The 23,960-nt window shown below is 39.4% G+C and overlaps 5 protein-coding genes across 6 annotated transcripts in view; 3 read left to right on the top strand and 2 right to left on the bottom strand.

Moving 5' to 3' along the window:
• Positions 1-162: 162 nt before the first annotated feature.
• LOC103515549 (probable 3-hydroxyacyl-CoA dehydrogenase B0272.3) lies at positions 163-14,067 on the top strand. Of its 2 annotated transcripts, XM_017446727.2 has the most exons (10): positions 163-303; positions 623-770; positions 1,006-1,122; positions 1,694-1,843; positions 2,472-2,609; positions 3,017-3,083; positions 3,152-3,247; positions 3,313-3,429; positions 4,001-4,093; positions 13,789-14,067. In XM_017446727.2, the coding sequence occupies exons 2-10, from the start codon at positions 660-662 to the stop codon at positions 13,815-13,817; spliced, it is 918 nt and encodes a 305-aa protein (XP_017302216.1). In that variant the 5' UTR covers positions 163-303; positions 623-659; the 3' UTR covers positions 13,818-14,067. The 2 variants fall into 2 exon arrangements, with proteins under 2 accessions (XP_017302216.1, XP_026684021.1); XM_026828220.1 differs by lacking the exon at positions 13,789-14,067 and having other exon boundaries at positions 3,017-3,117; positions 3,186-3,247; positions 4,001-4,510.
• Positions 14,068-15,483: 1,416 nt separating this feature from the next.
• Positions 15,484-17,101, bottom strand: LOC103515557 (probable ATP-dependent RNA helicase DHX34). Its single transcript, XM_026828216.1, has 4 exons — positions 17,008-17,101; positions 16,558-16,772; positions 16,078-16,199; positions 15,484-15,511 (listed from the first exon to the last, which is right to left on the bottom strand). The coding sequence occupies exons 1-4, from the start codon at positions 17,099-17,101 to the stop codon at positions 15,484-15,486; spliced, it is 459 nt and encodes a 152-aa protein (XP_026684017.1).
• A 702-nt stretch (positions 17,102-17,803) lies between these two features.
• On the bottom strand, positions 17,804-18,747 carry LOC113470064 (gastrulation defective protein 1 homolog). The gene has a single exon (XM_026828219.1). It carries the CDS (start codon positions 18,690-18,692, stop codon positions 18,036-18,038), a length of 657 nt encoding a protein of 218 aa, XP_026684020.1. The 5' UTR covers positions 18,693-18,747; the 3' UTR covers positions 17,804-18,035.
• Positions 18,748-19,317: 570 nt separating this feature from the next.
• Positions 19,318-20,611, top strand: LOC113470063. Its single transcript, XM_026828215.1, has 2 exons — positions 19,318-19,718; positions 20,374-20,611. Exons 1-2 carry the CDS (start codon positions 19,360-19,362, stop codon positions 20,609-20,611), a joined length of 597 nt encoding a protein of 198 aa, XP_026684016.1. The 5' UTR covers positions 19,318-19,359.
• A 1,958-nt stretch (positions 20,612-22,569) lies between these two features.
• LOC113470062 (centrosomal protein of 290 kDa-like) overlaps positions 22,570-23,960 on the top strand; it is a 10,393-nt gene continuing 9,002 nt past the window's right edge. The window contains exons 1-3 of the mRNA XM_026828214.1: positions 22,570-22,574; positions 22,879-23,068; positions 23,584-23,745. Of these exons, the coding sequence (XP_026684015.1) occupies positions 22,570-22,574; positions 22,879-23,068; positions 23,584-23,745 (357 nt within the window). The remainder of the gene's footprint in view (positions 22,575-22,878; positions 23,069-23,583; positions 23,746-23,960) is intronic.

Raw genomic sequence — 23,960 nt, 5'->3', positions numbered from 1 at the left:
TTATAGTGGCACTTAACCAATCATTATGAATACAACATCACCAGCCTAGTTGGGGGAGCAAATCTGACTTGTAGGTGCTGTACCTCCTATTTGTTAACTTGTTATCCATGGCACCTAACTTATCTTGCACCAAGGGTTTTTTGTGAAACAATCTTATCTCTCATCAAACTTTGACCTCATAGGAATTTTTTCCATCTTTAGAATAACATTAGTTTTAGTAATTAACCAAACAACTCTAGCTTAACTATATTACTACCAAACAACTATACTGATAGCTTTAGCCCCTTTCATTTACATTTTCAGGTGTGTACCATAGATATCTTGCCATCTAATTTTGAATCTTAATTAATTGATCTACCATACTTTTTATAAGGTTGCCAGCCTAGTTAGCTTAGTTGGTGGTGCGTCTGCCTTGTAAGCGCTAGGCCGCGGGTTCGATTCCCACCCGGGGCGGATTTTATCCTGCTGGGATACCATTTACATTTTCAGGTGTGTACCATAGATATCTTGGCATCTAATTTTGAATCTTAATTAATTGATCTACCATACTTTTTATAAGGTTAACTATAACTAATTAAACCTTAGATACCTACATAATTAATTTATCTTCCTTTTCCACCAGTGCTCAACATCAATTTTGTGTCATCTATTCTTCAACCATGGCATTATCTGGTATCTTGGCACGTAACTTTTCAACCTCACTTGTGTCAAATGCAATTAAAAATGTCACTGTTGTTGGTGCTGGACTGATGGGTTCTGGCATTGCCCAGGTAAGAGAACTACATGTGGAAAAAATGCTTAAAAATAAGTAGAAGTAATAATAGTACCATTACACCAGCAGTAACAGGTAAAATATGATTGTACCTAAACTAAAAGGTTCCCCTTGTTCCATTCCATTACTATCTTTTTGATCTACAAATTTTGATGTCATACCAACCTAATTAATCCACAGTGAACCTACTACTCTGAAGTTTTCATTGTTAATATTTTGTTCTTTCATTTCAGGTGGCTGCTCAAGCTGGCAATCAAGTAACCTTGGTTGAGGTTAATGATGCAGCATTGCAAACTGGACTTGGGCGAATCAAAACTAGTTTACAAAGGTTGACCAAAAAAATGCCCAAGGTACCTGCAGGCTGAAATAGTTAAAATACCATAATATATTCTTTAACTTTAACCTTTAATATACCTAGTACTTAGGTAACAGGTTGTAGTTGTGTCTTCAGTACATGAAATGTTTTACCAGACAAATAACACATTGTTGGATTTCACTTTTTGTCGGCCCCCAGAAGGCTTGTTAAGCTAACAGCCTGTTAAGTTTCATTTGATTTGTATAGGATTAACAGGGCTTATTTTTAGTCCCTAACAGGCTGTTAGGGACTAAATATAAGGTTAGTGAATCCCAACCTAAATAATATCTTAATTGAGATTTTTATTTTTTAAATTCATTATATAAATCTTTATCCTTAATACCCATATATTTTACTTTAAAATCATACTTTTTTTAGGAAGAAGGAGAGAAACTAATAGACTCGACCCTGTCTCGGATCAAAGGCTCATCCAAGGTTGAAGATTCAGTCGTAGTGAATCCCAACCTAAATAATATCTTAATTGAGATTTTTATTTTTTAAATTCATTATATAAATCTTTATCCTTAATACCCATATATATTACTTTAAAATCATACTTTTTTTAGGAAGAAGGAGAGAAACTAATAGACTTGACCCTGTCTCGGATCAAAGGCTCATCCAAGGTTGAAGATTCAGTCAGCCAGTCTGACCTGGTCATTGAAGCTATTGTGGAAAACATGGACATCAAGCACAAGCTATTCACGTCTGTAGATAAAGTAGGTATCTCCAATGTACTACATATGTCACGTTCTAATGTTTTTCCCCCTCTGTAGTGTGTTTCCTCTCATAATTGGACAAACCTTTTTAGAGTTATTGCTGTTCATTGAAGCTATTGTGGAAAACATGGACATCAAGCACAAGCTATTCACGTCTGTAGATAAAGTAGGTATCTCCAATGTACTACATATATCACGTTCTAATGTTTTTCCCCCTCTGTAGTGTGTTTCCTCTCATAATTGGACAAACCTTTTTAGAGTTATTGCTGCTATCAGGTTATCACAGAAAAAGTATTCGAACCCAGCACGTCCAGGTTTAAGAGCCAATGCTCTTAATTAATCCCAATGCTTTTAAACAATCCATTTTTTTTTTCCATTATTATTAGTGTTTCATCGCCGTTTTTATTTCGTAGCAATGAAACAACCGCTACATTAGACTCGTGTGGTCTGTGTCATAGCATGCCCATCCCATAGTATGTCCCTCAGCAGATTTGCCATAAGAATTACACAATACTTCCCATTTAGGTGCTGGACCAACACAAGAACATCAAAAAGTAATCCGTTGAAGTAATTGCAATCAGAATATGGGACTTTCGTTCACTCATTTATCTCTATCATCTCTGTTTAGATCGCTCCAGCCTCCGCCATCCTAGCATCCAACACATCGTCTCTATCAATCACAGAGATAGCTTCAGTCACCAACAGGAAGGACAAATTCGTCGGCCTTCATTTCTTCAATCCAGTACCCATGATGAAACTACTGGAAGTGAGTAGGACAATAGTAAAATAGACTATAGAGGTCTCTTTTTTTCCTTTTAGGCTACAGAGGTCTCTTGATCGTGTGCTGAACTCAGTACTTTGATTAACTTCTAGAATTAAGGAGCGTGGTAGCGTTTGACAAAGATACTAGAGATATTATACGCCACAGAGGAAGTAGCTGTTTTCAGGTAGTTGTAGAGGAAAAACTACAAATGATCTACGTATAGTACAGGTATATTTAAAAGAAATTAAGCCAGCCTAGTTAGCTTGGAGGGTAGCGCGTCTGACTTGTAAGCGCACCTGGGTTCGATTCCCGCGCGGGGCGAAATTTATCCTACACAGTTAAGGTTAGTTCTCGGAACGGCCGTTTTTGAAAATGATTTGTTAATAATAATCCATACTTCCAATCCTCAGGTCATCCGCACAAACGACACCTCGGACGCAACGTACAACGCCGTAACAGAATGGGGCAAGTCCATAGGCAAGACTACCATCGTGTGTAAGGACACGCCCGGGTTTACGCCGTAACAGAATGGGGCAAGTCCATAGGCAAGACTACCATCGTGTGTAAGGACACGCCCGGGTTTGTCGTGAACAGACTACTCGTACCCCTGCTAGCAGAAGCTATTCGTATGTACGAGCGAGGTGATGCTAGTCCCCGAGATATAGATACGGCGATGAAACTAGGGCTATTCGTATGTACGAGCGAGGTGATGCTAGTCCCCGAGATATAGATACGGCGATGAAACTAGGCGCGGGATATCCGATGGGACCGTTCGAGTTGGCTGACTATGTGGGACATGACACCACCAAGTTCATTATTGACGGTGAGTTGGGAAAAATAATGATGAAGCCCACTCCGAGGTTTAGGTGTAGGGGCAAACAGCCCACGGGTTAAGCTTCTGTGAATCTACAAGAAGTCCTTGACTTGGTACTCTGAGAAAGTTATTCCTTTTAAGAAATTTTGTCCACAGTGATAATTGAGCTGACTTGTGTAGGATAAAAAGACATGTTATAGTTTTAAATTTATAGAATTTTGTACTCGTTTTTCGATGGCAAATGTTTCAACGGGTTACTTTCTGGTGTTCTCGTGTTGACCCAGCACCTAAATGGGAAGTATTGTGTCTCTTCTCGCCCATGTGATGAGAGGCATACTACGGGATGGGCATGCTACGAAACAGACCACAAGAGTCTAATGTTGTTTCCTTGCTACGAAATAAAAACGGCGGGGAAACATTCATCTTTTTATTATTGTAAGGATATTCACTCATTTAATGAGGTATTTCTCATATACATAGATTCATAAAAACAATGTGCATAGATTGAGGTATTATTATTTTAATCTACCTACGTAGTAGTTAATACGTAGACACTTTATTCTTACTTCTTGTTCTTCAGGCTGGCACAAGAAGTTCCCAGAGAATCCACTGTTCAAACCGGTTGACGCTCTCAACAAACTGGTGGACGAAGGAAAACTAGGAGTTAAATCTGGTGAAGGTTTCTACAACTACAAGAAATAGACGTGCCAAAGCTGTCAGCCCGAAGATGCTGTCCATCAAAAGCGCATTGGTTTCCACTTATGTATGTTAATGCTAAAAGCTAAAAGTAGGTGTATTTAAGACTGATGTATTCTTATTTTAGACTTTTGTATTTTAAAGGGTAGGGCCAAAAAGGGGTTTTTGTATTTATTACTATCGTTTTTACCAGTACATAGTTTTCATCATAGGTTATGGGTTTTTAGGTGGTTTTTCAAAATTTACTGTGTAAAATCTGCCAAGTTCCGCCTGCATTTCCGATACGTAACTTTTGTAGGTAAATTCTTTTGTTTTATGATTGTCTTGTCAACTTTATTATGAAATTTTATTACTACTTATTTTAAATAAACTTTTATTTTTGTTATATGGATCATCCCTGTATTTTTATTGTGCTAGATTTCCCAATCAAATCCCCCCCCCCCAAAAAAAAAAAAAAGGACCTGTTTAGACTGGCGGGATAAAGGGACTTTTCAGTCCTGTTCGGGCAGGATAAACAAGATATATTCTATTCTAGATTACAGAGAACGTATGCTAATTTGTCCTTTTATGTCTAGTGCATATAAGGGGGAGGGGGTGGTTAGAGATAGGGAGAAACATGTGACTAATAATAGGTACCTACGGAACGCAGATACATCCTGTATACATCACGGTTGTCATGGTTACCGAATCGCGTTTCCATGGTAACAAAACAAAACAAAGTTATCACGAGATAGTAGTCACATTTCCCCATTATGGTGTTTGCGTACAGTCAATAATTTTTCCATTGTTTAATAGTCAAATGGATTAATTAACTTGTTTTAATAATCTGATTTCCATTGTTTATAATGTTCATTTATAAAGTGGATTAATTAACTTGATTTTAATATTTTCTTCATAACTTGAATTGGTGAGAAAAGTAAAATCTTGTAGACAGGAATGACCTAAAAAAGGTAAGTTATTAACTACTATTGGAAGTACCTATGTTCAAATTGATTAATTAAATTAATACTACAAGAGCCACCCACATAGCAGTGGTGTGATGCCCACAAAATATTCAAGAGGTTTTTAAAAACAAAATCTGAATACTTATTTTATTGGTGGTGAAGAGTGAAGACTGAAGTAGGATTACAAAGGCCACTGATTGTGTATGTTAATTTTCAGAAAATAAAAATCCCCCTTCAAAACCATGGTTCAAGTCGAATGGAAACAGATCCTGGAGATCACGCCAGAAAGTTTGAGTGAGCAGAAGAAAGAGGAGCTCTATGAGTTAGCTTGGTTCGATCCGGAGCCTGAAAATGACCCGGGACATCTCAAACACCTGATCAGTATTCTGGCTGAAATTCTCAAGTTCAAAGGGGAACAGGTAAAAGAATTTGTTTAGCTCCCCCCTTTACTGGTTACCGTGAAACTAAATCGCTACCTGTGTTATGCATAATCAGAGAATCGTCCTTGAATTAATGTAGTTGTACCCCTAGGAATTTTTGAATCATTCAACTGCCCCTACACTGCGGGTGTAAAATCGCCGATTTCGAACACATGGTACTTTTCTCACGGACATGGAAAATATCCCAGCCGTAAAAATGTGACAAATACCTAGGTAAATTTTTCTCCGAAATGTATCGCAGATTCGTTTATTTCCTGCTAGAGTAGAAAAAGAAGAAGAAAAATAATAATATAATAATAATAATAATAGTGCTTATTTATACTGCTTGCATAGGACTGAAAAGTCCCTTTACTCCAGCAGTAGGCTACTACCATTGATTGTTCTACAACACACCAAGACCATATTGTCTAGGTATTTACACTATTTGATAGGAAAGTTACTGTTGATTTTAATATTAAATGTAGTTAACATTAAGATCACTTTGTGAAAATGTATGCTTTAGTTTCTCTTTTGGTATATTCATTCAATGCCATTGACAAATAAATTTCATTTCAACCATACTTCAATGTTCTTTCAACACTACATTTCATATATTTGCGTCAATGTTGAAAAATAAATATTCATTCAATATTGCGGTTACTTCTTCAACCACTTTGGCTACATGGGAAGCTGAGATACAATACCAGGAAGAGGAACAAGTACTATTTCCTTATCACATCTAAGTTGGGAGATGTTCAAACATGCTACAGTACAGCCTAAAAAGCAAAGTGCACATTGATTGTTCTACAACACACCAAGACCATATTGTCTAGGTATTTACACTATTTGATAGGAAAGTTACTGTTGATTTTAATATTATTGATTGTTCTACAACACACCAAGACCATATTGTCTAGGTATTTACACTATTTGATAGGAAAGTTACTGTTGATTTTAATATTAAAGGTAGTTAACATTAAGATCACTTTGTGAAAATGTATGCTTTAGTTTCTCTTTTGGGTTATAGTGGCACTTAACCAATCATTATGAATACAACATCACCAGCCTAGTTGGGGGAGCAAATCTGACTTGTAGGTGCTGTACCTCCTATTTGTTAACTTGTTATCCATGGCACCTAACTCATCTTGCACCAAGGGTTTTTTTGTGAAACAAGTTAAAGGTAGTTAACATTAAGATCACTTTGTGAAAATGTATGCTTTAGTTTCTCTTTTGGGTTATAGTGGCACTTAACCAATCATTATTAACACAACATCACCAGCCTAGTTGGGGGAGCAAATCTGCCTTGTAGGTGCTGTACCTCCCATTTGTTAACTTGTTATCCATGGCACCTAACTCATCTTGCACCAAGGGTTTTTTGTGAAACAATCTTATCTCTCATCAAACTTTGACCTGATAGGAATTTTTTCCATCTTTAGAATAACATTAGTTTTAGTAATTAACCAAAAACTCTAGCTTAACTATATTACTACCAAACAACTATACTGATAGCTTTAGCCCCTTTCATTTACATTATTTTTGTTATATGGATCATCCCTGTATTTTTATTGTGCTAGATTTCCCAATCAAATCCCCCCCCCCCAAAAAAAGGACCTGTTTAGACTGGCGGGATAAAGGGACTTTTCAGTCCTGTTCGGGCAGGATAAACAAGATATATTCTATTCTAGATTACAGAGAACGTATGCTAATTTGTCCTTTTATGTCTAGTGCATATAAGGGGGAGGGGGTGGTTAGAGATAGGGAGAAACATGTGACTAATAATAGGTACCTACGGAACGCAGATACATCCTGTATACATCACGGTTGTCATGGTTACCGAATCGCGTTTCCATGGTAACAAAACAAAACAAAGTTATCACGAGATAGTAGTCACATTTCCCCATTATGGTGTTTGCGTACAGTCAATAATTTTTCCATTGTTTAATAGTCAAATGGATTAATTAACTTGTTTTAATAATCTGAACATCACGGTTGTCATGGTTACCGAATCGCGTTTCCATGGTAACAAAACAAAACAAAGTTATCACGAGATAGTAGTCACATTTCCCCACTATGGTGTTTGCGTACAGTCAATGGTTTTTCGATTGTTTAATAGTCAAATGGATTAATTAACTTGGTTTAATAATCCGTTTTCCATTGTTTATAATGTTCATTTATAAAGTGGATTAATTAACTTGATTTTAATATTTTCTTCATAACTTGAATTGGTGAGAAAAGTAAAATCTTGTAGACAGGAATGACCTAAAAAAGGTAAGTTATTAACTACTATTGGAAGTACCTATGTTCAAATTGATTAATTAAATTAATACTACAAGAGCCACCCACATAGCAGTGGTGTGATGCCCACAAAATATTCAAGAGGTTTTTAAAAACAAAATCTGAATACTTATTTTATTGGTGGTGAAGAGTGAAGACTGAAGTAGGATTACAAAGGCCACTTTTCACCCCCCCCCTGTAAGATGAGCGCAAAGGGACGATACATGTCACGTAGATAATTCTGGTTTAAGAGCAGTCCACTCTAACATTTACCACTCTGTAAATGAGTAAGAGCAACAACTCCCGACCCAAAACTGCTTGGTTCGATTCCTGGAATTTTTTTGTCCAAAAAAAACTTTTTCTGTTGATTGTGTATGTTAATTTTCAGAAAATAAAAATCCCCCTTCAAAACCATGGTTCAAGTCGAATGGAAACAGATCCTGGAGATCACGCCAGAAAGTTTGAGTGAGCAGAAGAAAGAGGAGCTCTATGAGTTAGCTTGGTTCGATCCGGAGCCTGAAAATGACCATTTACATTTTCAGGTGTGTACCATAGATATCTTGGCATCTAATTTTGAATCTTAATTAATTGATCTACCATACTTTTTATAAGGTTAACTATAACTAATTAAACCTTAGATACCTACATAATTAATTTATCTTCCTTTTCCACCAGTGCTCAACATCAATTTTGTGTCATCAATTCTTCAACCATGGCATTATCTGGTATCTTGGCACGTAACTTTTCAACCTCACTTGTGTCAAATGCAATTAAAAATGTCTCTGTTGTTGGTGCTGGACTGATGGGTTCAGGCATTGCCCAGGTAAGAAAACTACATGTGGAAAAAATGCTTAAAAATAAGTAGAAGTAATAATAGTACCATTACACCAGCAGTAACAGGTAAAATATGATTGTACCTAAACTAAAAGGTTCCCCTTGTTCCATTCCATTAAGAAGTAATAATAGTACCATTACACCAGCAGTAACAGGTAAAATATGATTGTACCTAAACTAAAAGGTTCCCCTTGTTCCATTCCATTGCTATCTTTTTGATAACTACAAATTTTGATGTCATACCAACCTGATTAATCCACAGTGAACCTACTACTCTGAAGTTTTCATTGTTACCTGATCAGTATTCTGGCTGAAATTCTCAAGTTCAAAGGGGAACAGGTAAAAGAATTTGTTGAGCTCCCCCCTTTACTGGTTACCGTAAAACTAAATCGCTACCGGTGTTATGCATAATCAGAACCTGATCAGTATTCTGGCTGAAATTCTCAAGTTCAAAGGGGAACAGGTAAAAGAATTTGTTGAGCTCCCCCCTTTACTGGTTACCGTGAAAGCGTGAAACTAAATCGCTACCTGTGTTATGCATAATCGGGGAATCAAAACTAGTTTACAAAGGTTGACCAAAAAAATGCCCAAGGTACCTGCAGGCTGAAATGGTTAAAATACCATAATATATTCTTTAATCTTTAATGTACCTAGTACTTAGGTAACAGGTTGTAGTTGTGTCTTCAGTACATGAAAAATGTTTTACCAGACAAATGACACATTGTTGGATTTCACTTTTTGTCGGCTCCCAGAAGGCTTGTTAAGCTAACAGCCTGTTAAGTTTCATTTGATTTGTATAGGATTACTTAATTTTGTTCTTTCATTTCAGGTGGCTGCTCAAGCTGGCAATCAAGTAACCTTGGTTGAGGTTAATGATGCAGCATTGCAAACTGGTCTTGGGCGAATCAAAACTAGTTTACAAAGGTTGACCAAAAAAATGCCCAAGGTACCTGCAGGCTGAAATGGTTAAAATACCATAATATATTCTTTGATAAAATTCCATACCTCGGCTGGGATTGAACCCACGCCCTCCTGTTAACCAGGCGAGCGCCTTGACCACTACACCACCGAGGCAGGTTTAATCCACTTTGAAGAAAATTATTCTAACGAAAAGCTCTCTGCTCCACGTCTAGGTTGATTCCCTCATAGTGGAGCTCGACTCTCTGGCAGCCAAACAGGGTCAGGAGGAAGCCAGACAACATCAGCTCCAATCTGTCGAGCAACTCTACTCGGGAAATACTACGGGTAAAACTTTGGGTTGATGGCTTCAGCTTCAGCGCATGGTAGTTGTAGGTATAGATACTATAGGTGTGTTCACACATATAGTCCACCCTGTCGATTGACGTCGACTGAAACTATACACTGCCTCTACAATATAGATTCATCCCGTCGACCGTAATATAGATTCATCCACAATATAGATTCATCCCGTCGACCGTAATATAGATTCATCCACAATAAAGATTCATCCCGTCGACCGTAATATAGATTCATCCACAATATAGATTCATCCCGTCGACCGTAATATAGATTCACCCACAATATAGATTCATCCCGTCGACCGTAATCCGTAATATAGATGCATCCCGTCGACCGATGGCGACAGGGTCGACTACGTGTGAAGGAATCTTAAAATGTGGGTACTGATGGCTACACGGTGCTAAGTTAAGTACGTATCCCCAACTAATAACTACGATTGAAGAAAGCTGGGTTAGTTTGTTGTTGTTGTTAACGCTGGCTACATCAAACAGTTTCAAGACCGAGGAAGTTTGCCGCTGCAACAGGATCCGTCCACAGTGAGGTGGGGTCCAAATCAGTCGGTTTTGCTGTACAATCAGGGGTTAGTTTGTAAAGTAGCGCCCCTGCCTTGTAGGCGCTAGGCCGCGGTTTCGATTCCCGCCCGGGTGGACGGGTTGACAAAGTTGGTTCGCGGAACGGCTGGCTTTATCTTTCGTCTATAACGTTTTCTTTCTTCTATTTGGAACAATAAGACCTCCGATGTTACAGTTCCTTCTATCAAACAATATTGAAAAAAGAACACCCAGTAAGTAGGTGAACCATTGACGATAAAACTAAAAGTAGGTACTCTATAAAATACCTGAATCCAAGAGTCCACCTCCAGTTCACTCAAAGACTTCTAATTCGCGACATGTGGGTTTGATTATTTCAGACGTTGAGAATCTCAGGAAGGAGTTGATTCAGATAGAACTGCAGAATGAAAAGCTCATGTCCAGTATTCAGGAGAAAGATGATCAGATTTTGGAAGATCAGAACCAAATCAAGAAGGTGAGTAAACTAACAAAGCAAAATTACTTATTTAGATATTTATTTAAGTTATAGAATTATTTACGGCTTTTAAAGCCCATTATTTGTTAAATTTAGTGAAGAAAGAAGAAATTTAATTCGTGCTTTTATCCTCAACGGATAAAGGTTCCTTCTCGGAAAGGCTGGCTTTGTCCTATCCTGTCTTCCTTCTCTCTTCGCTTTCGGGACGATAAGACCTTAGGGGGAATTAAATGAACTTCAAAAGTATCAACAAAAATCACATTTCCTACACGCTTCGGAATTTATTTACGGCTTTTAAAGCCCATTATTTGTTAAATTTAGTGAAGAAAGAAGAAATTTAATTCGTGCTTTTATCCTCAACGGATAAAGGATCCTTCTCGGAAAGGCTGGCTTTCTCCTATCCTGTCTTCCTTCTCTCTTCGCTTTCGGGACGATAAGACCTTAGGGGGAAATCAAATGAACTTCAAAAGTATCAACAAAAATCACATTTCCTACACGCTTCGGAATGTTTCTCTTATAGCTTTCAGACTCGGTGGCGATGTTGGAGCGCGAAAAAGTGGAGCTGCAACGAGAACTAACCGCCCTACAACAGGAGATATCCGAACAACAAGAATCTAAAACCAACAACACAGAGTCGACAGAACATTACCAGGAACTATTGGAGGCGATTTCCCAGAAGAACAGAAAATTTAGAAGGCCTCCTGATGTCCACCACCAGGCTGAAGGTGTGTCCACACATAGTCGATCGATGTCGACAGACACGTCCACACTATTGGTATTTTTCCCTCGAAAATAATAATCCATACTTCCAATCCTCAGGTCATCCGCACAAACGACACCTCGGACGCAACGTACAACGCCGTGACAGAATGGGGCAAGTCCATAGGCAAGACTACCATCGTGTGTAAGGACACGCCCGGGTTCCAGAAGAACAAGCACATCTCTCAGCTTCTGGTGGATGTAGAGGTAGGTAATCGACATAATGGAAGGAATAACTAGGAAATCAGAGTCGTAGGCGAAAGCCAAGCACTAGCTGGGAAAGTAAATCACAACTGTACTTTTAGAGCCCTTCTGTTCATTTCCTTATCTTATCTTTTCTTCCTTCTTCTCCTTGCATCTCCAAAGGTGTCTGGTTACTTCTAAGCTCGTGCCTACAACATTATTGGCATTTCCCCCTCGCACTTTTTAAGGTACTTAGTCACCCTAAGTAATCTCACGTACCTATTAAGCAACAAAATCGCCGGTCCTACATGTGTCGATTGACGTCGACTGAAACCATACACTGCCTCCACAATATAGATTCATCCCGTCGACCGATGGCGACGGGGTCGACTACGTGTGAAGAAATCTTAAAATGTGGGTACTGATGGCTAATCTTTCTTCGATTTGGAACGATAAGACCTTCGATGTTACAGTTCCTTCTATCAAACAATTGAAAAAAGAACACCTGACTACGTGTGAAGGAATCTTAAAATGTGGGTACTGATGGCTACACGGTGCTAAGTTAAGTACGTATCCCCAACTAATAACTACGATTAAAAGAAAGCTGGGTTAGTTTGTAAAGTAGCGCGCCTGCCTTGTAAGCGCTAGGCCGCGGGTTCGATTCCCGCCCGGGTGGACGGGTTGGCAAAGTTGGTTCGCGGAACGGCTGGCTTTATCTTTCGTCTATAATGTTATCTTTCTTCTATTTGGAACGATAAGACCTCCGATGTTACAGTTCCTTCTATCAAACAATTGAAAAAAGAACACTTTAGTTACCTTAGTAAGTAGGTGAATCATTGACGATAAAACTAAAAGTAGGTAGGTACTCTATAAAATACCTGAATCCAAGAGTCCACCTCCAGTTACTATTCGTATGTACGAGCGAGGTGATGCTAGTCCCCGAGATATAGATACGGCGATGAAACTAGGCGCGGGATATCCGATGGGACCGTTTGAGTTGGCTGACTATGTGGGACATGACACCACCAAGTTCATTATTGACGGTGAGTTGGGAAAAATAATGATAAAGCCCACTCCGAGGTTTAGGTGTAGGGGCAAACAGCCCACGGGTTAAACTTCTGTGAATCTACAAGAAGTCCTTGACTTAGTACTCTGAGAAAGTTATTCCTTTTAAGAAATTTTGTCCACAGTGATAATTGAGCTGACTTGTGTAGGATAAAAAGACATGTTATAGTTTTAAATTTATAGAATTTTGTACTCGTTTTTCGATGACAAATATTTCAACGGGTTACTTTCTGGTGTTCTCATGTTGACCCAGCACCTAAATGGGAAGTATTGTGTCTCTTCTCGCCCATGTGATGAGAGAAGCATACTACGGGATGGGCATGCTACGAAACAGACCACACGAGTCTAATGTTGTTTCCTGGCTACGAAATAAAAACGGCGGGGAAACATTCATCTTTTTATTATTATAAGGATATTCACTCATTTAATGAGGTATTTCTCATATACCTACATAGATTCATAAAAACAATGTGCATAGATTGAGGTATTATTATTATTTTAATCTACCTACGTAGTAGTTAATACGTAGACACTGTATTCTTACTTCTTGTTCTTCAGGCTGGCACAAGAAGTTCCCAGAGAATCCACTGTTCAAACCGGTTGACGCTCTCAACAAACTGGTGGACGAAGGAAAACTAGGAGTTAAATCTGGTGAAGGTTTCTACAACTACAAGAAATAGACGTGCCAAAGCTGTCAGCCCGAAGATGCTGTCCATCAAAAGCGCATTGGTTTCCACTTATGTATGTTAATGCTAAAAGCTAAAAGTAGGTGTATTTAAGACTGATGTATTCTTATTTTAGACTTTTGTATTTTAAAGGGTAGGGCCAAAAAGGGGTTTTTGTATTTATTACTATCGTTTTTACCAGTACATAGTTTTCATCATAGGTTATACTAGGAGTTAAATCTGGTGAAGGTTTCTACAACTACAAGAAATAGACGTGCCAAAGCTGTCAGCCCGAAGATGCTGTCCATCAAAAGTGCATTGGTTTCCACTTATGTATGTCAATGCTAAAAGTAGGTGTATTTAAGACTGATGTATTCTTATTTTAGACTTTTGTATTTTAAAGGGTAGGGACCAAAAAGGGGTTTTTGTATTTATTACTATCATTTTTACCAGTACATAGTTTTCATGATAGGTTAAGGGTTTTTAGGTGGTTTTTCAAAATTTACGGTGTAAAATCTGCCAAGTTCCGCCTGCATCCAGAAGAACAAGCACATCTCTCAGCTGCTGGTGGATGTAGAGGTAGGTAATCGACATAATGGAAGGAATAACTAGGAAATCAGAGTCGAAGGCGAAAGCCAAGCACTAGCTGGGAAAGTAAATCACAACTGTACTTTTAGAGCTGGATGTCATGAAATCATCAAAGGAGACAAATTATTGGGCAGTGTCCTTCAGGAGTCCTAGTAGTGTTTGGATTCATTATTAATTTCTAAGGCAAATTAATTAATCCAACAAATTAGTTCGTCAATCAATGTCATCAAACCTACATATATTTATGTCTATTCCAAGTATATATAGACTACGGGCTTAACGGGACTTTTCTGTCTAATTCTGGCGTATAAGCTGAGTCTATTTTGTTTTTATTTTGGATTCATTATTAATTTCTAAGGCAAATTAATTAATCCAACAAATTAGTTCGTCAATCAATGTCATCAAACCTACATAATTATGTCTATTCCAAGTATATAGACTACGGGCTTAACGGGACTTTTCTGTCTAATTCTGGCGTATAAGCTGAGTCTATTTTATTTTTATTCTACGTGTTTATCTGTTTATACTCATTATTAAATTCTTACGACCCAGGTTATCGAGAGGGAGAACACGGAACTCCGCAAAACACTCAGCTCAGCCAAGGATGAATTATCGGACGCCACACATCATCTTGAATCTCTATCAAACGAAAACATCAGTCTGACCACTACCATACACGCCAAAGACGGTGAGAGTTTAGATAAAGTCCGCCCCGGGCGGGAATCGACTCCGCGACCTAGCACTTACAAGGCAGATCCAGCCAAGTTATATTGGAGTAGGGCGCCTGCCTTGTAAGCGCTAGGTTGCGGAGTCAATTCCGGCTCGGGGCAGATTTTGTCCTCAACAGATGAGGTCCTTCTATCTTCTCTGCGTTTTCCTGATATAAGAACGAGGATAGCAGGGGCCAGGCTATTCTAAAGGACTCTTATACTTCGCTTCGGGATGATAAGAGCTTTTTCTTCATGCCTTTGGAAAGTGGGCTCCCTCAGGGGAAAATGGATGTTTCCATGAAATAGTCATAATATTAATCTATCCATAATTTCAATGCCAAAAATTCGGAGAAAATGAAATCCAGGCGTTGAAGAGATAAAACAGGGTTTGGTAAGATTCTGATGTGCTTAAATGAAAAAATTAATTGTATTCTAGAGAAAATCGAGGAGCTGGGAAAACAAATGCAAGGTCTTCGCAATCAAGTGGAAGATTTGATAGATGATAAAACCAAGAGGGATCAAGAACTGGAAGAATTGGCAAAGGCTCTGGATTCCAGAGTTCAATTGTGGAAGGTGAGTGTACAAAAGAAGGATCTTCTCACAAATCTCTCTTGTGGTTATTGAATAGTTAGGTACAAAGTTACAAAGCAGCAGTTTTATCATAAGGACTGTAGTACCGGGGTGGGCATTTCAGACGAATTTTCTGTCAAAATAAATCTATATAAATAAAATTGTAGATTTGTCTGTACATTGCTTAGAATCGTGAAATTTTTAGTTATTCTTACTCCTTATGCATCCACGATTCCAAAAATCACATTAGAAAAATTTCTGTCTGTCTGTCTGTCTGTCTATCTGTCTGTCTGTCTGTCTGTATGTGTGTGTGTATGTCTGTCTGTTACGCTAAAAAGACCTTTGGTTGTCCTCTTTTCACGAGAAAACGGCTCGACCGATTTTGAAGAAATTTTTTGTGGTTGTTAAGAAAAGTACTCCGGGTGACATAGGCTACTTGAAATTTTCCCATTCCATCCTGATTCAAAATGGCGGCGGTTCAAAAACGCGCAGAAAATGGCCTAATAGCCCCGTTTTTGTCCTCTTTTCACGAGAAAACGGCTCAACCGATTTTGATGAAATTTTTTGTGGTTGTTAAGAAAAGAACTCCGGGTGACATAGGCTATGAAATCCCCTCAAAAAACCCGAGTGGTGTACAAAGTTCAACGCCAAGTCTAATAAGAGCATAGTGTCTATCTGATGAAACATGGACCCAAACACTAGCATCTTGCCTAGGGGAATATCCACAGGCAGATCCGATAGAAACCGACCTAGAGTGGTGACTCGTTCCTTTGAATCTATAGCTCCCTGAAACCCGATAGAGTAGATACCTTTGTAATCCTGATGGAATGACACTAAAAGCCCGTTCCCACTTGTCGTTTCATCTGATTTTTTCCCCCGAATGTCCTTTAGGCAATGTAATTTAAATGACTTAAGCACGCCAAGATTTTTTTTCCGAACGACAAGTGGGGATAGGTCTCAAGATGACCCTCTATAGGTACCATTTCCCGAATTTGAACATTTAGACCGATTGCAATACTTTCATAACTAGTATAGCTCGCTATACTGTAGTAATAGAAAGTAAAAATACAGTGAAATCCCCCGAAAAAAACCCGAGTGGCTTTGAACTCAACGCCAAGTCTAAAAACAAGTGTTCTTAACTTACATGTTGCGTAAGACTGCGCACCGAGCTTTCAATATTCTCCGCCGGGGGCGCTTCTAGGAACGGAAACTTGCGCACATCTCCTAGCCCCATGCACACCAAGCTCAACAGAAGGGAATCTATAGACACGCGCCTGATTTCAGGCGTGGAATATTCCGCCAGGAGCGAGTACTGCTCTTCTGAATACAGGCGGTAGCATACGCCCGGCCCTGTTCGACCTAGAACACAAATAGTAATAGTGCTTATTTATACTGCTCGCATAGGACTGAAAAGTCCCTTTACTCCAGCAGTAGGCTACTACTATTATTGTGGTCAAATTCTCAAATTATATTGAGGATAAAATTCCATACCTCGGCTGGGATTGAACCCACGCCCTCCTGTTAACTAGGCGAGCGCCTTGACCACTACACCACCGAGGCAGGTTTAATCTACTTTTAAGAAAATTATTCTAACGAAAAGCTCTCTGCTCCACGTCTAGGTTGATTCCCTCATAGTGGAGCTTGACTCTCTGGCAGCCAAACAGGGTCAGGAGGAAGCCAGACAACATCAGCTCCAATCTGTCGAGCAACTCTACTCGGGAAATACTACGGGTAAAACTTTGGGTTGATGGCTTCAGCGCATGGTAGTTGTAGGTTGATACAGTCCACTTCAACTGGGAAGTCCGATGACCTTTGGGTGACTTCCTTCTCTCTTCGATTTCGGGACGATAAGACCATAGCAGTTGCAGTTCCCTCTGTCAAACCTCTTAAAAAAAAATAATAATAAAAAAAAAAATTTATAAGGTTAACTATAACTAATTAAACCTTTGATACCTACATAATTGATTTATCTTCCTTTTCCACCAGTGCTCAACATCAATTTTGTGTCATCTTCTTCTACTTCTCCTACTCTTCACCTTCTTCCTCTCCTCTTCATTTCTCTTTCTTCTTCTACTTCTCCTACTCTTCACCTTCTTCTTCTTCTTCCCCTCCTCTTTATTTCTCTTTCTTCTTCTACTTCTCCTACTCTTCACCTTCTTCCCCTCCTCTTCATTGCTCTTTCTTCTTCTACTTCTCCTAGTGAAACTTTTAGAACTGTCCGACTTAGAGTTGAGAAGTTGCGGTTCCCCTCCATGCGCTTCCATCGGACTTCCCAGTTGACGTGGACCTAAAGGTGTGTTCAAACATATAGTCCACCCTGTCGATTGACGTCGACTGAAACCATACACTGCCTCCACAATATAGATTCATCCCGTCGACCGATGGCGACGAATTTGCAAATTCAATTTTACAATTTATTTTACAGGTTTTACTTTTTTACTTTCTATTACTACAGTATAGCGAGCTATACTAGTAATGAAAGTATTGTTTCTATGGAAACTATGACAAATGGATCACTAACTATTTAATTTACACTAACTAAATATTTAATAATAATATTTAGATGTACTAAGTCCTAATTAATAGTTGCTAGGTAGCCCCAGGCGTGAGAATATTTTGACTTTAAACTAATCTTGGTTTTTTGCTTTCCCCCTCTTCGTCTGAATCTTCTTCTTTCTTAAAGATAGCATTAGGTTGAGTCTTCTTATAAGCTGGGGTAATCCAGTATGGATTCTCAGCTGCATCCTTAGCATACCTCAAGATTGCCTCCCTAGGATCTTGATCATCTTCTACTCGCTTACTAAGACCTAGATTCCTGATAACATAGGAGCTGAGGGTGCTACCTGATGCAGCCACTCTACCACCCTGACCTGACTTGATAGGGAGATCAGGTCTATGTGACTTGACAGGATCCTGACGTTCCTTCTCCAGTTTCTTATGTAGAGGTTTGGGTTTCTCTTGTCTGAACAATGGTAGGGAATGAGGTGTAATGATTGGTTGTGAAGCAGCAGAGATAACATCCATTTGTCTTTTCTTAGTTTTCTTCTTACCAATAAATAGTTTAGCACCCCTTGCACTTTTGTCTTCATCAAAGAAAATTTTGACAGAACCATCCCCACAGCCAATGAATATTTGATTCAGTCTAGGATGCCATATTGTTTTGATGATATGGGAGTTGGGAATGCTGAGTTCTTGGACTTTTTCAAATGTAGCTGTCTTGAAGATGTGAAGCTTGCCATCAGTTTCACCTTTGTTTATAGATTCGCCTGTCATAACCATGGAGTCATTAGGACTGAAAGTACAGGATGTAGAACCATATCTAGAAAACAAATTCCCAGCATGATATGGGAGTTGGGAATGCTGAGTTCTTGGACTTTTTCAAATGTAGCTGTCTTGAAGATGTGAAGCTTGCCATCAGTTTCACCTTTATTTATAGATTCACCTGTCATAACCATGGAGTCATTAGGACTGAATGTACAGGATGTAGAACCATATCTAGAAAACAAATTCCCAGCGACATGGACAGGTTTCTTGAAGTTTCTAAGATCCCACAGCTTCAATGTGTCATCACATGCTCGGGAACATAGCATGTTTCCATGGTAAGAAAACTGCAGACTAGATATTTCAGATCCATTTTGATGAGCATCTCTCAGTAGTTTAGTTGTGTTCACAAACATCTTTCTGTGATCCCACATTTGAATAGATCCATCCATACATCCACAGGCTATCAAGTTACCATCTCTACTACCTTTTCACTTTTTCTCTAGCTACCACAATATGGACGTACTCCACGTAATATGGACAAAATGTGAAATACCTACTTCCCAATAGAGTAAAGAAAAGTTAAAAAATTCTCTACCTATTATTAAGCTAAGAAAGGTGAACATCTTCTTCCTTCTCCACAAATTTCCAGCGTCACGAACTGCTCAAGAAAATCAACCTGCTCATGAAAGAGAAACCCACGCAAGGTTCATTCGAAGAATACCCAGAACACAATGACAAAGCCATCAAACCCTACTCCAGCGTGGCAGACGAAGAGGCTCACATCTTGGAGAACAAACTCAAGGACGTTATCGAAGAAAACGAAGCTCTTCGCAAAGGCATGCATGAAATCCTGGACAGTATCAAGGAGACCGAGTCCAATAGCCTGATACGCATCGAGTCTAAGTGTTTGGAGAGATTGCTGGAGGCTCTGGACTCGAGACATGTGAACGGATGGTACCATCCGGCCATGAGATTGCAGGCACAGGTGTTCGCCTTGCAAGGAATGAACACTATACTGCGAGAGGAGCTCAGGTTTGCCAGGTACGGGTGTTACTTCCGATTATCTAACCTTGAATTTTACTTTCCAAGTCTGAAAATGGTTGTATGTTGTATTAAATATCAAGGTTTCGTAATAAATACACACATTACCTACTTAGTGTATAAATATTAAGGATTACCCCCTAACGACTCCACTCGGAGATTTGAAGTCCCCAAAGTTCGGATATATGTGTTAGCCCTGTGCCCTGCCCCTGCGTATCTTCTCAAATTCTTAAAGCGTGGAAAATGTTCATGAAAATTAATCAAGAAGAGTATTAGCACTATTAGCTCATAGATCTCTTGAACTTTTATCACCTTTGTGTTCTCTGACCATAACATAGGAGGACATGCCAGCTATTCAATACTATATATTTTTCGGATATACATATGTATTAGCCCTGTGCCCTGCCCCCCTTTGCTATCAAAACACCTTCTATACTGCGCATCTTCTACAATTCTTAAAGCGTGGAAAATGTTCATGAAAATTAATCAAGAAGAGTATTAGCACTATTAGCTCATAGATATCTTGAGAACAGGTAGTAACACCTGCGTGCATTTGAACTTTTATCACCTTTGTGTTCTCACTGTTCTCTGACCATAACGGGACATGCCAGCTATTCAATATCTACTATATTTTTTTTTACTATTTTCTCTCTAGACTTCAAGAACACCAACCAGCCGCATCCAGTGGTCAAAGCCGACCACACACGTCAGGCTCCAATATTGACCCTCCTCACTATGCCCCCAGTAGCCCCTCACATCAAGGTGGACCATACACTGGCAGTGGTCAGGTAGACTCCTACATAGAGAATCACATGGAAGAGTCCCAACAACTGGCGGACTGTCTGAAACAAGAGCTGAAAATTCTTACAGAGGTAAGCACAAGACAGATGTAAGTATCCATTTGTTAAACATAACGTGAGTAAAATAGTATTTACAAAGGAGCAGTGGTCAGGTAGACTCCTACATAGAGAATCACATGGAAGAGTCCCAACAACTGGCGGACTGTCTGAAACAAGAGCTGAAAATTCTGACAGAGGTAAGCACAAGATAGTGATGTAAGTATCCATTTGTTAAACATAACTTGAGTAAAATAGTATTTAAGTACAAAGGCTGTCTAAATTAAATAAATTTATTAATAGAGGTAAGCAAACAGGTTGGGTTGGTCTGCTGCTGATGGGGTGAGACAGCTGGTGGTGCTTAACCGCCAAAACCGTACACCGGTGTTTCATCCTTCCGCGGCACCCTTTTTTGCGGAATCTGAACAGAGATATCCTTATTAAGGTCCACGCACACTTATCCGTCACGGTTACGTTCCGTCTGCATTCCGTCACCTTGCGTCAAGCTTGTTCCATATTACTTTACATTGGATCAAATGTCCGACAACACACTTATCCGTCACGGTTACGTTCCGTCTGTATTCCGTCACCTTGCGTCAAGCTTGTTCCATATATTACTTTACATTGGATCAAATGTCCGACAACACACTTATCCGTCACGGATACGTTCCGGCACTTTACTCGTACATTTTGGATCAAATAGCACAGTTACCCAGCACGGAGACGGAACGTATCCGTGACGGATAAGTGTGTGTGTGTGTGTGTGTGTGTGTGTGTGTGTGTGTGTGTGTGTGTGTGTGTGTGTGTGTGTGTGTGTGTGTGTGTGTGTGTGTGTGTGTGTGTGTGTGTGTGTGTGTGTGTGTGTGTGTGTGTGTGTGTGTGTGTGTGTGTGTGTGTGTGTGTGTGTGTGTGTGTGTGTGTGTGTGTGTGTATGTGTGTGTGTGTGTGTGTGTGTGTGTGTGTGTGTGTGTGTGTGTGTGTGTGTGTGTGTGTGTGTGTGTGTGAACCTTTACGGATAACTCCTGATTGCGATAAATTTTGCTTAATTTTCGTGCAAAATAAAAAAAAAAAAAATGTGCTGATTTCACATTTCAGAAATTGGCAGAGGAGCAAGACGCAAACCAGATCATGTCGACCGAAATGAACGCACTTAAATCCAAACTCCTGGAAATCAAAGACCATCTACAGAGGTGTATTCTCGAGCTACAGTGTATCTCGGATGATAAGTCTACCATTGGTAAGTGATAGGAGGATAAGGTGAAGAATCACACTTGTGTTCGCACACTTATCCTTCACGAATACGGCGTTGGCTCCTAGCTTGAACCAGCGCGACTTTCGGAATGTTTTCATTTTTGTGAGGCAGACCTTAATTTTATTAACCTTATTATTATTATTATTTTCAATTTTATTGTTGCACCCGTTGTTGTTCCGTGCATGTTGAGTGCCAAGGGCAGCCACTAGTAAAAATTTGGCAGCCAAAACCATTCACCCCAGGGCTGATAGAGACCGCGGACCCCGTCTAAAAATGGGAAAAGGCGATGAAGAAGATTGTTTCTCGGGTTTAACATTTCTTTCCCTTTGTGGTAATATTCGGAGCCAGTAGCCTGATTCCTTCTACGGCCAGTTTCAATTTTCAGTGGGACTTAACTGTCCAATCGTTGTTCTACTTTCCTATATACCATGTCGAATTCTTATAGATTGAAACCTTTATTCGAGGTATTAATACTTCTCTTGTTATTAATGTCACCCTTTTCCAGGGAGGCTGACTCAAGAGATTCACTCGCTTCATGTCAATGAGATCAAGAATCAAGACACGCTCCAGTCAGTTCAACGTGATCTGGAGATTGCTCAGAAAACAGTTCAGGAATTACAAGACCATGTGGAAAGTCTACGGGCGGAGCTGTCACTGCAGAAACAAATTTACAATGATAAAATCAGGTTATTAAAATTAATTTCAAAGTACATAAGTGCCTTGAAGTAATGCGAAAGCGGTGCCGAGGTACATTTTTTTTTAAATGAAGTAAATGAGCCAGTAGAGCAGCTTAAATGCACCAGTTTTCCATGGATCTCTTAAGTTAATCAACGTAGCGCGCGGTTTGTATCAGGGTGGGCGACCATATGTAGTCGCGTGCTGCTTTTCCCGGCACTACTCAGGCAGCTTAAGGTTAATGTGAGGAGGCTAGGCTATCTATTTTTATCTATTTAAATTTTTGACTAACACGACTGACTTTTATTACTATATTGATGGTAAGTAATAAGTATTCAAATAGATAGCTAGTTGCTACTTCATCATCTCCAATTATTTTTAATTTATTTTTTTCCAGACAATTGAAAAGTTTGATCCTCTATTTGAACAAGAGATTTGTTGGGGCTCTTCCATTGCTGTCTGAAGAAATATGGAGCAATCAAGTGAAGAGGATAAATCAGGAGAAACTGCAACTGATCAAATGCACGCGACATCAGATTGACGACAGTGAAATACAAGCCGCTTCCATAGACAACTTACGAGTCCAAGTAAGAGACGAATTGTTATGATGTTAGTTAAAACTGGTTTCTTTACAAAGATGTTAAAAGCGGAGGTGTAAAACTCTAAACTTGCCTAAATCCATAGAGAAGTGGATTCGAATTAGAATTATGCAGGCTAAAAAATCCTTGTAAACAGAATGTCTATGTCTACTCACATAAATATCTACAAGCCAGCGTCGCTCCGCAGCGGAGCGACGATAGTACTTTGAATGCACCAGTTTCCGATGGACCACTGAAATTAAGCAACATTACACGTGGTTAGTATTAGGATGAGTGACTTGGGTGGCCATCTGGGCAATTCGCGTGCTGATGGCTTGGTAACTCAGGCCCACTCAGACTGGGGTAAGGTTAATGTGAGCAGGCGGGTAGCTTGTCACCAAATGGTGGGTAACACTCCCGTCACTAAAGACCTTAGAAGATATACAGTGACCTTAAACCACTCGAAAAAAGACCTTGGCAATTATATAGTGATGTGAAACTCTTTGAAAAAATGCTCCTTTCAGCTGAAAACTTTGACGTTTGCAAAGACAAGTGTGGACAAGAGATTGGAAGTTGCCGAGGAGGTGATTTCAAAATACGAAGCCCTAGTGAACAGTCTGCAGTCAGATATGATCACTATGGAGCAAAAGTATGAGAAGCTACTTCTGGAAGCTCACAATGTCGAGGTGAGAGGAAAAGAGGAAAGAGGAGATAGAGACAATAGCTTCAATTTTTCGTAGGCAAATGTTTGAGGATAATGGTTTTCTTGGAGACAATGCTTTAGAACAGGGGTTCTTAACCTTTTAGAATTGGCGGACCACTATTGATAAACCAAAAATCTCGCGGACCACTTGAGATTATGTATGTATATGCAATCAATTGTACATTGTACACGCTATGT

This window comes from Diaphorina citri, unplaced genomic scaffold (assembly GCF_000475195.1).
Source record: "Diaphorina citri unplaced genomic scaffold, Diaci psyllid genome assembly version 1.1 scaffold1369, whole genome shotgun sequence".
In the NCBI taxonomy this organism is placed as follows: Eukaryota; Metazoa; Arthropoda; class Insecta; order Hemiptera; family Psyllidae; genus Diaphorina; species Diaphorina citri.
The sequence above is the reverse complement of the archived record's forward strand: the minus strand, read 5'-3'. Positions and strand labels throughout refer to the sequence as shown.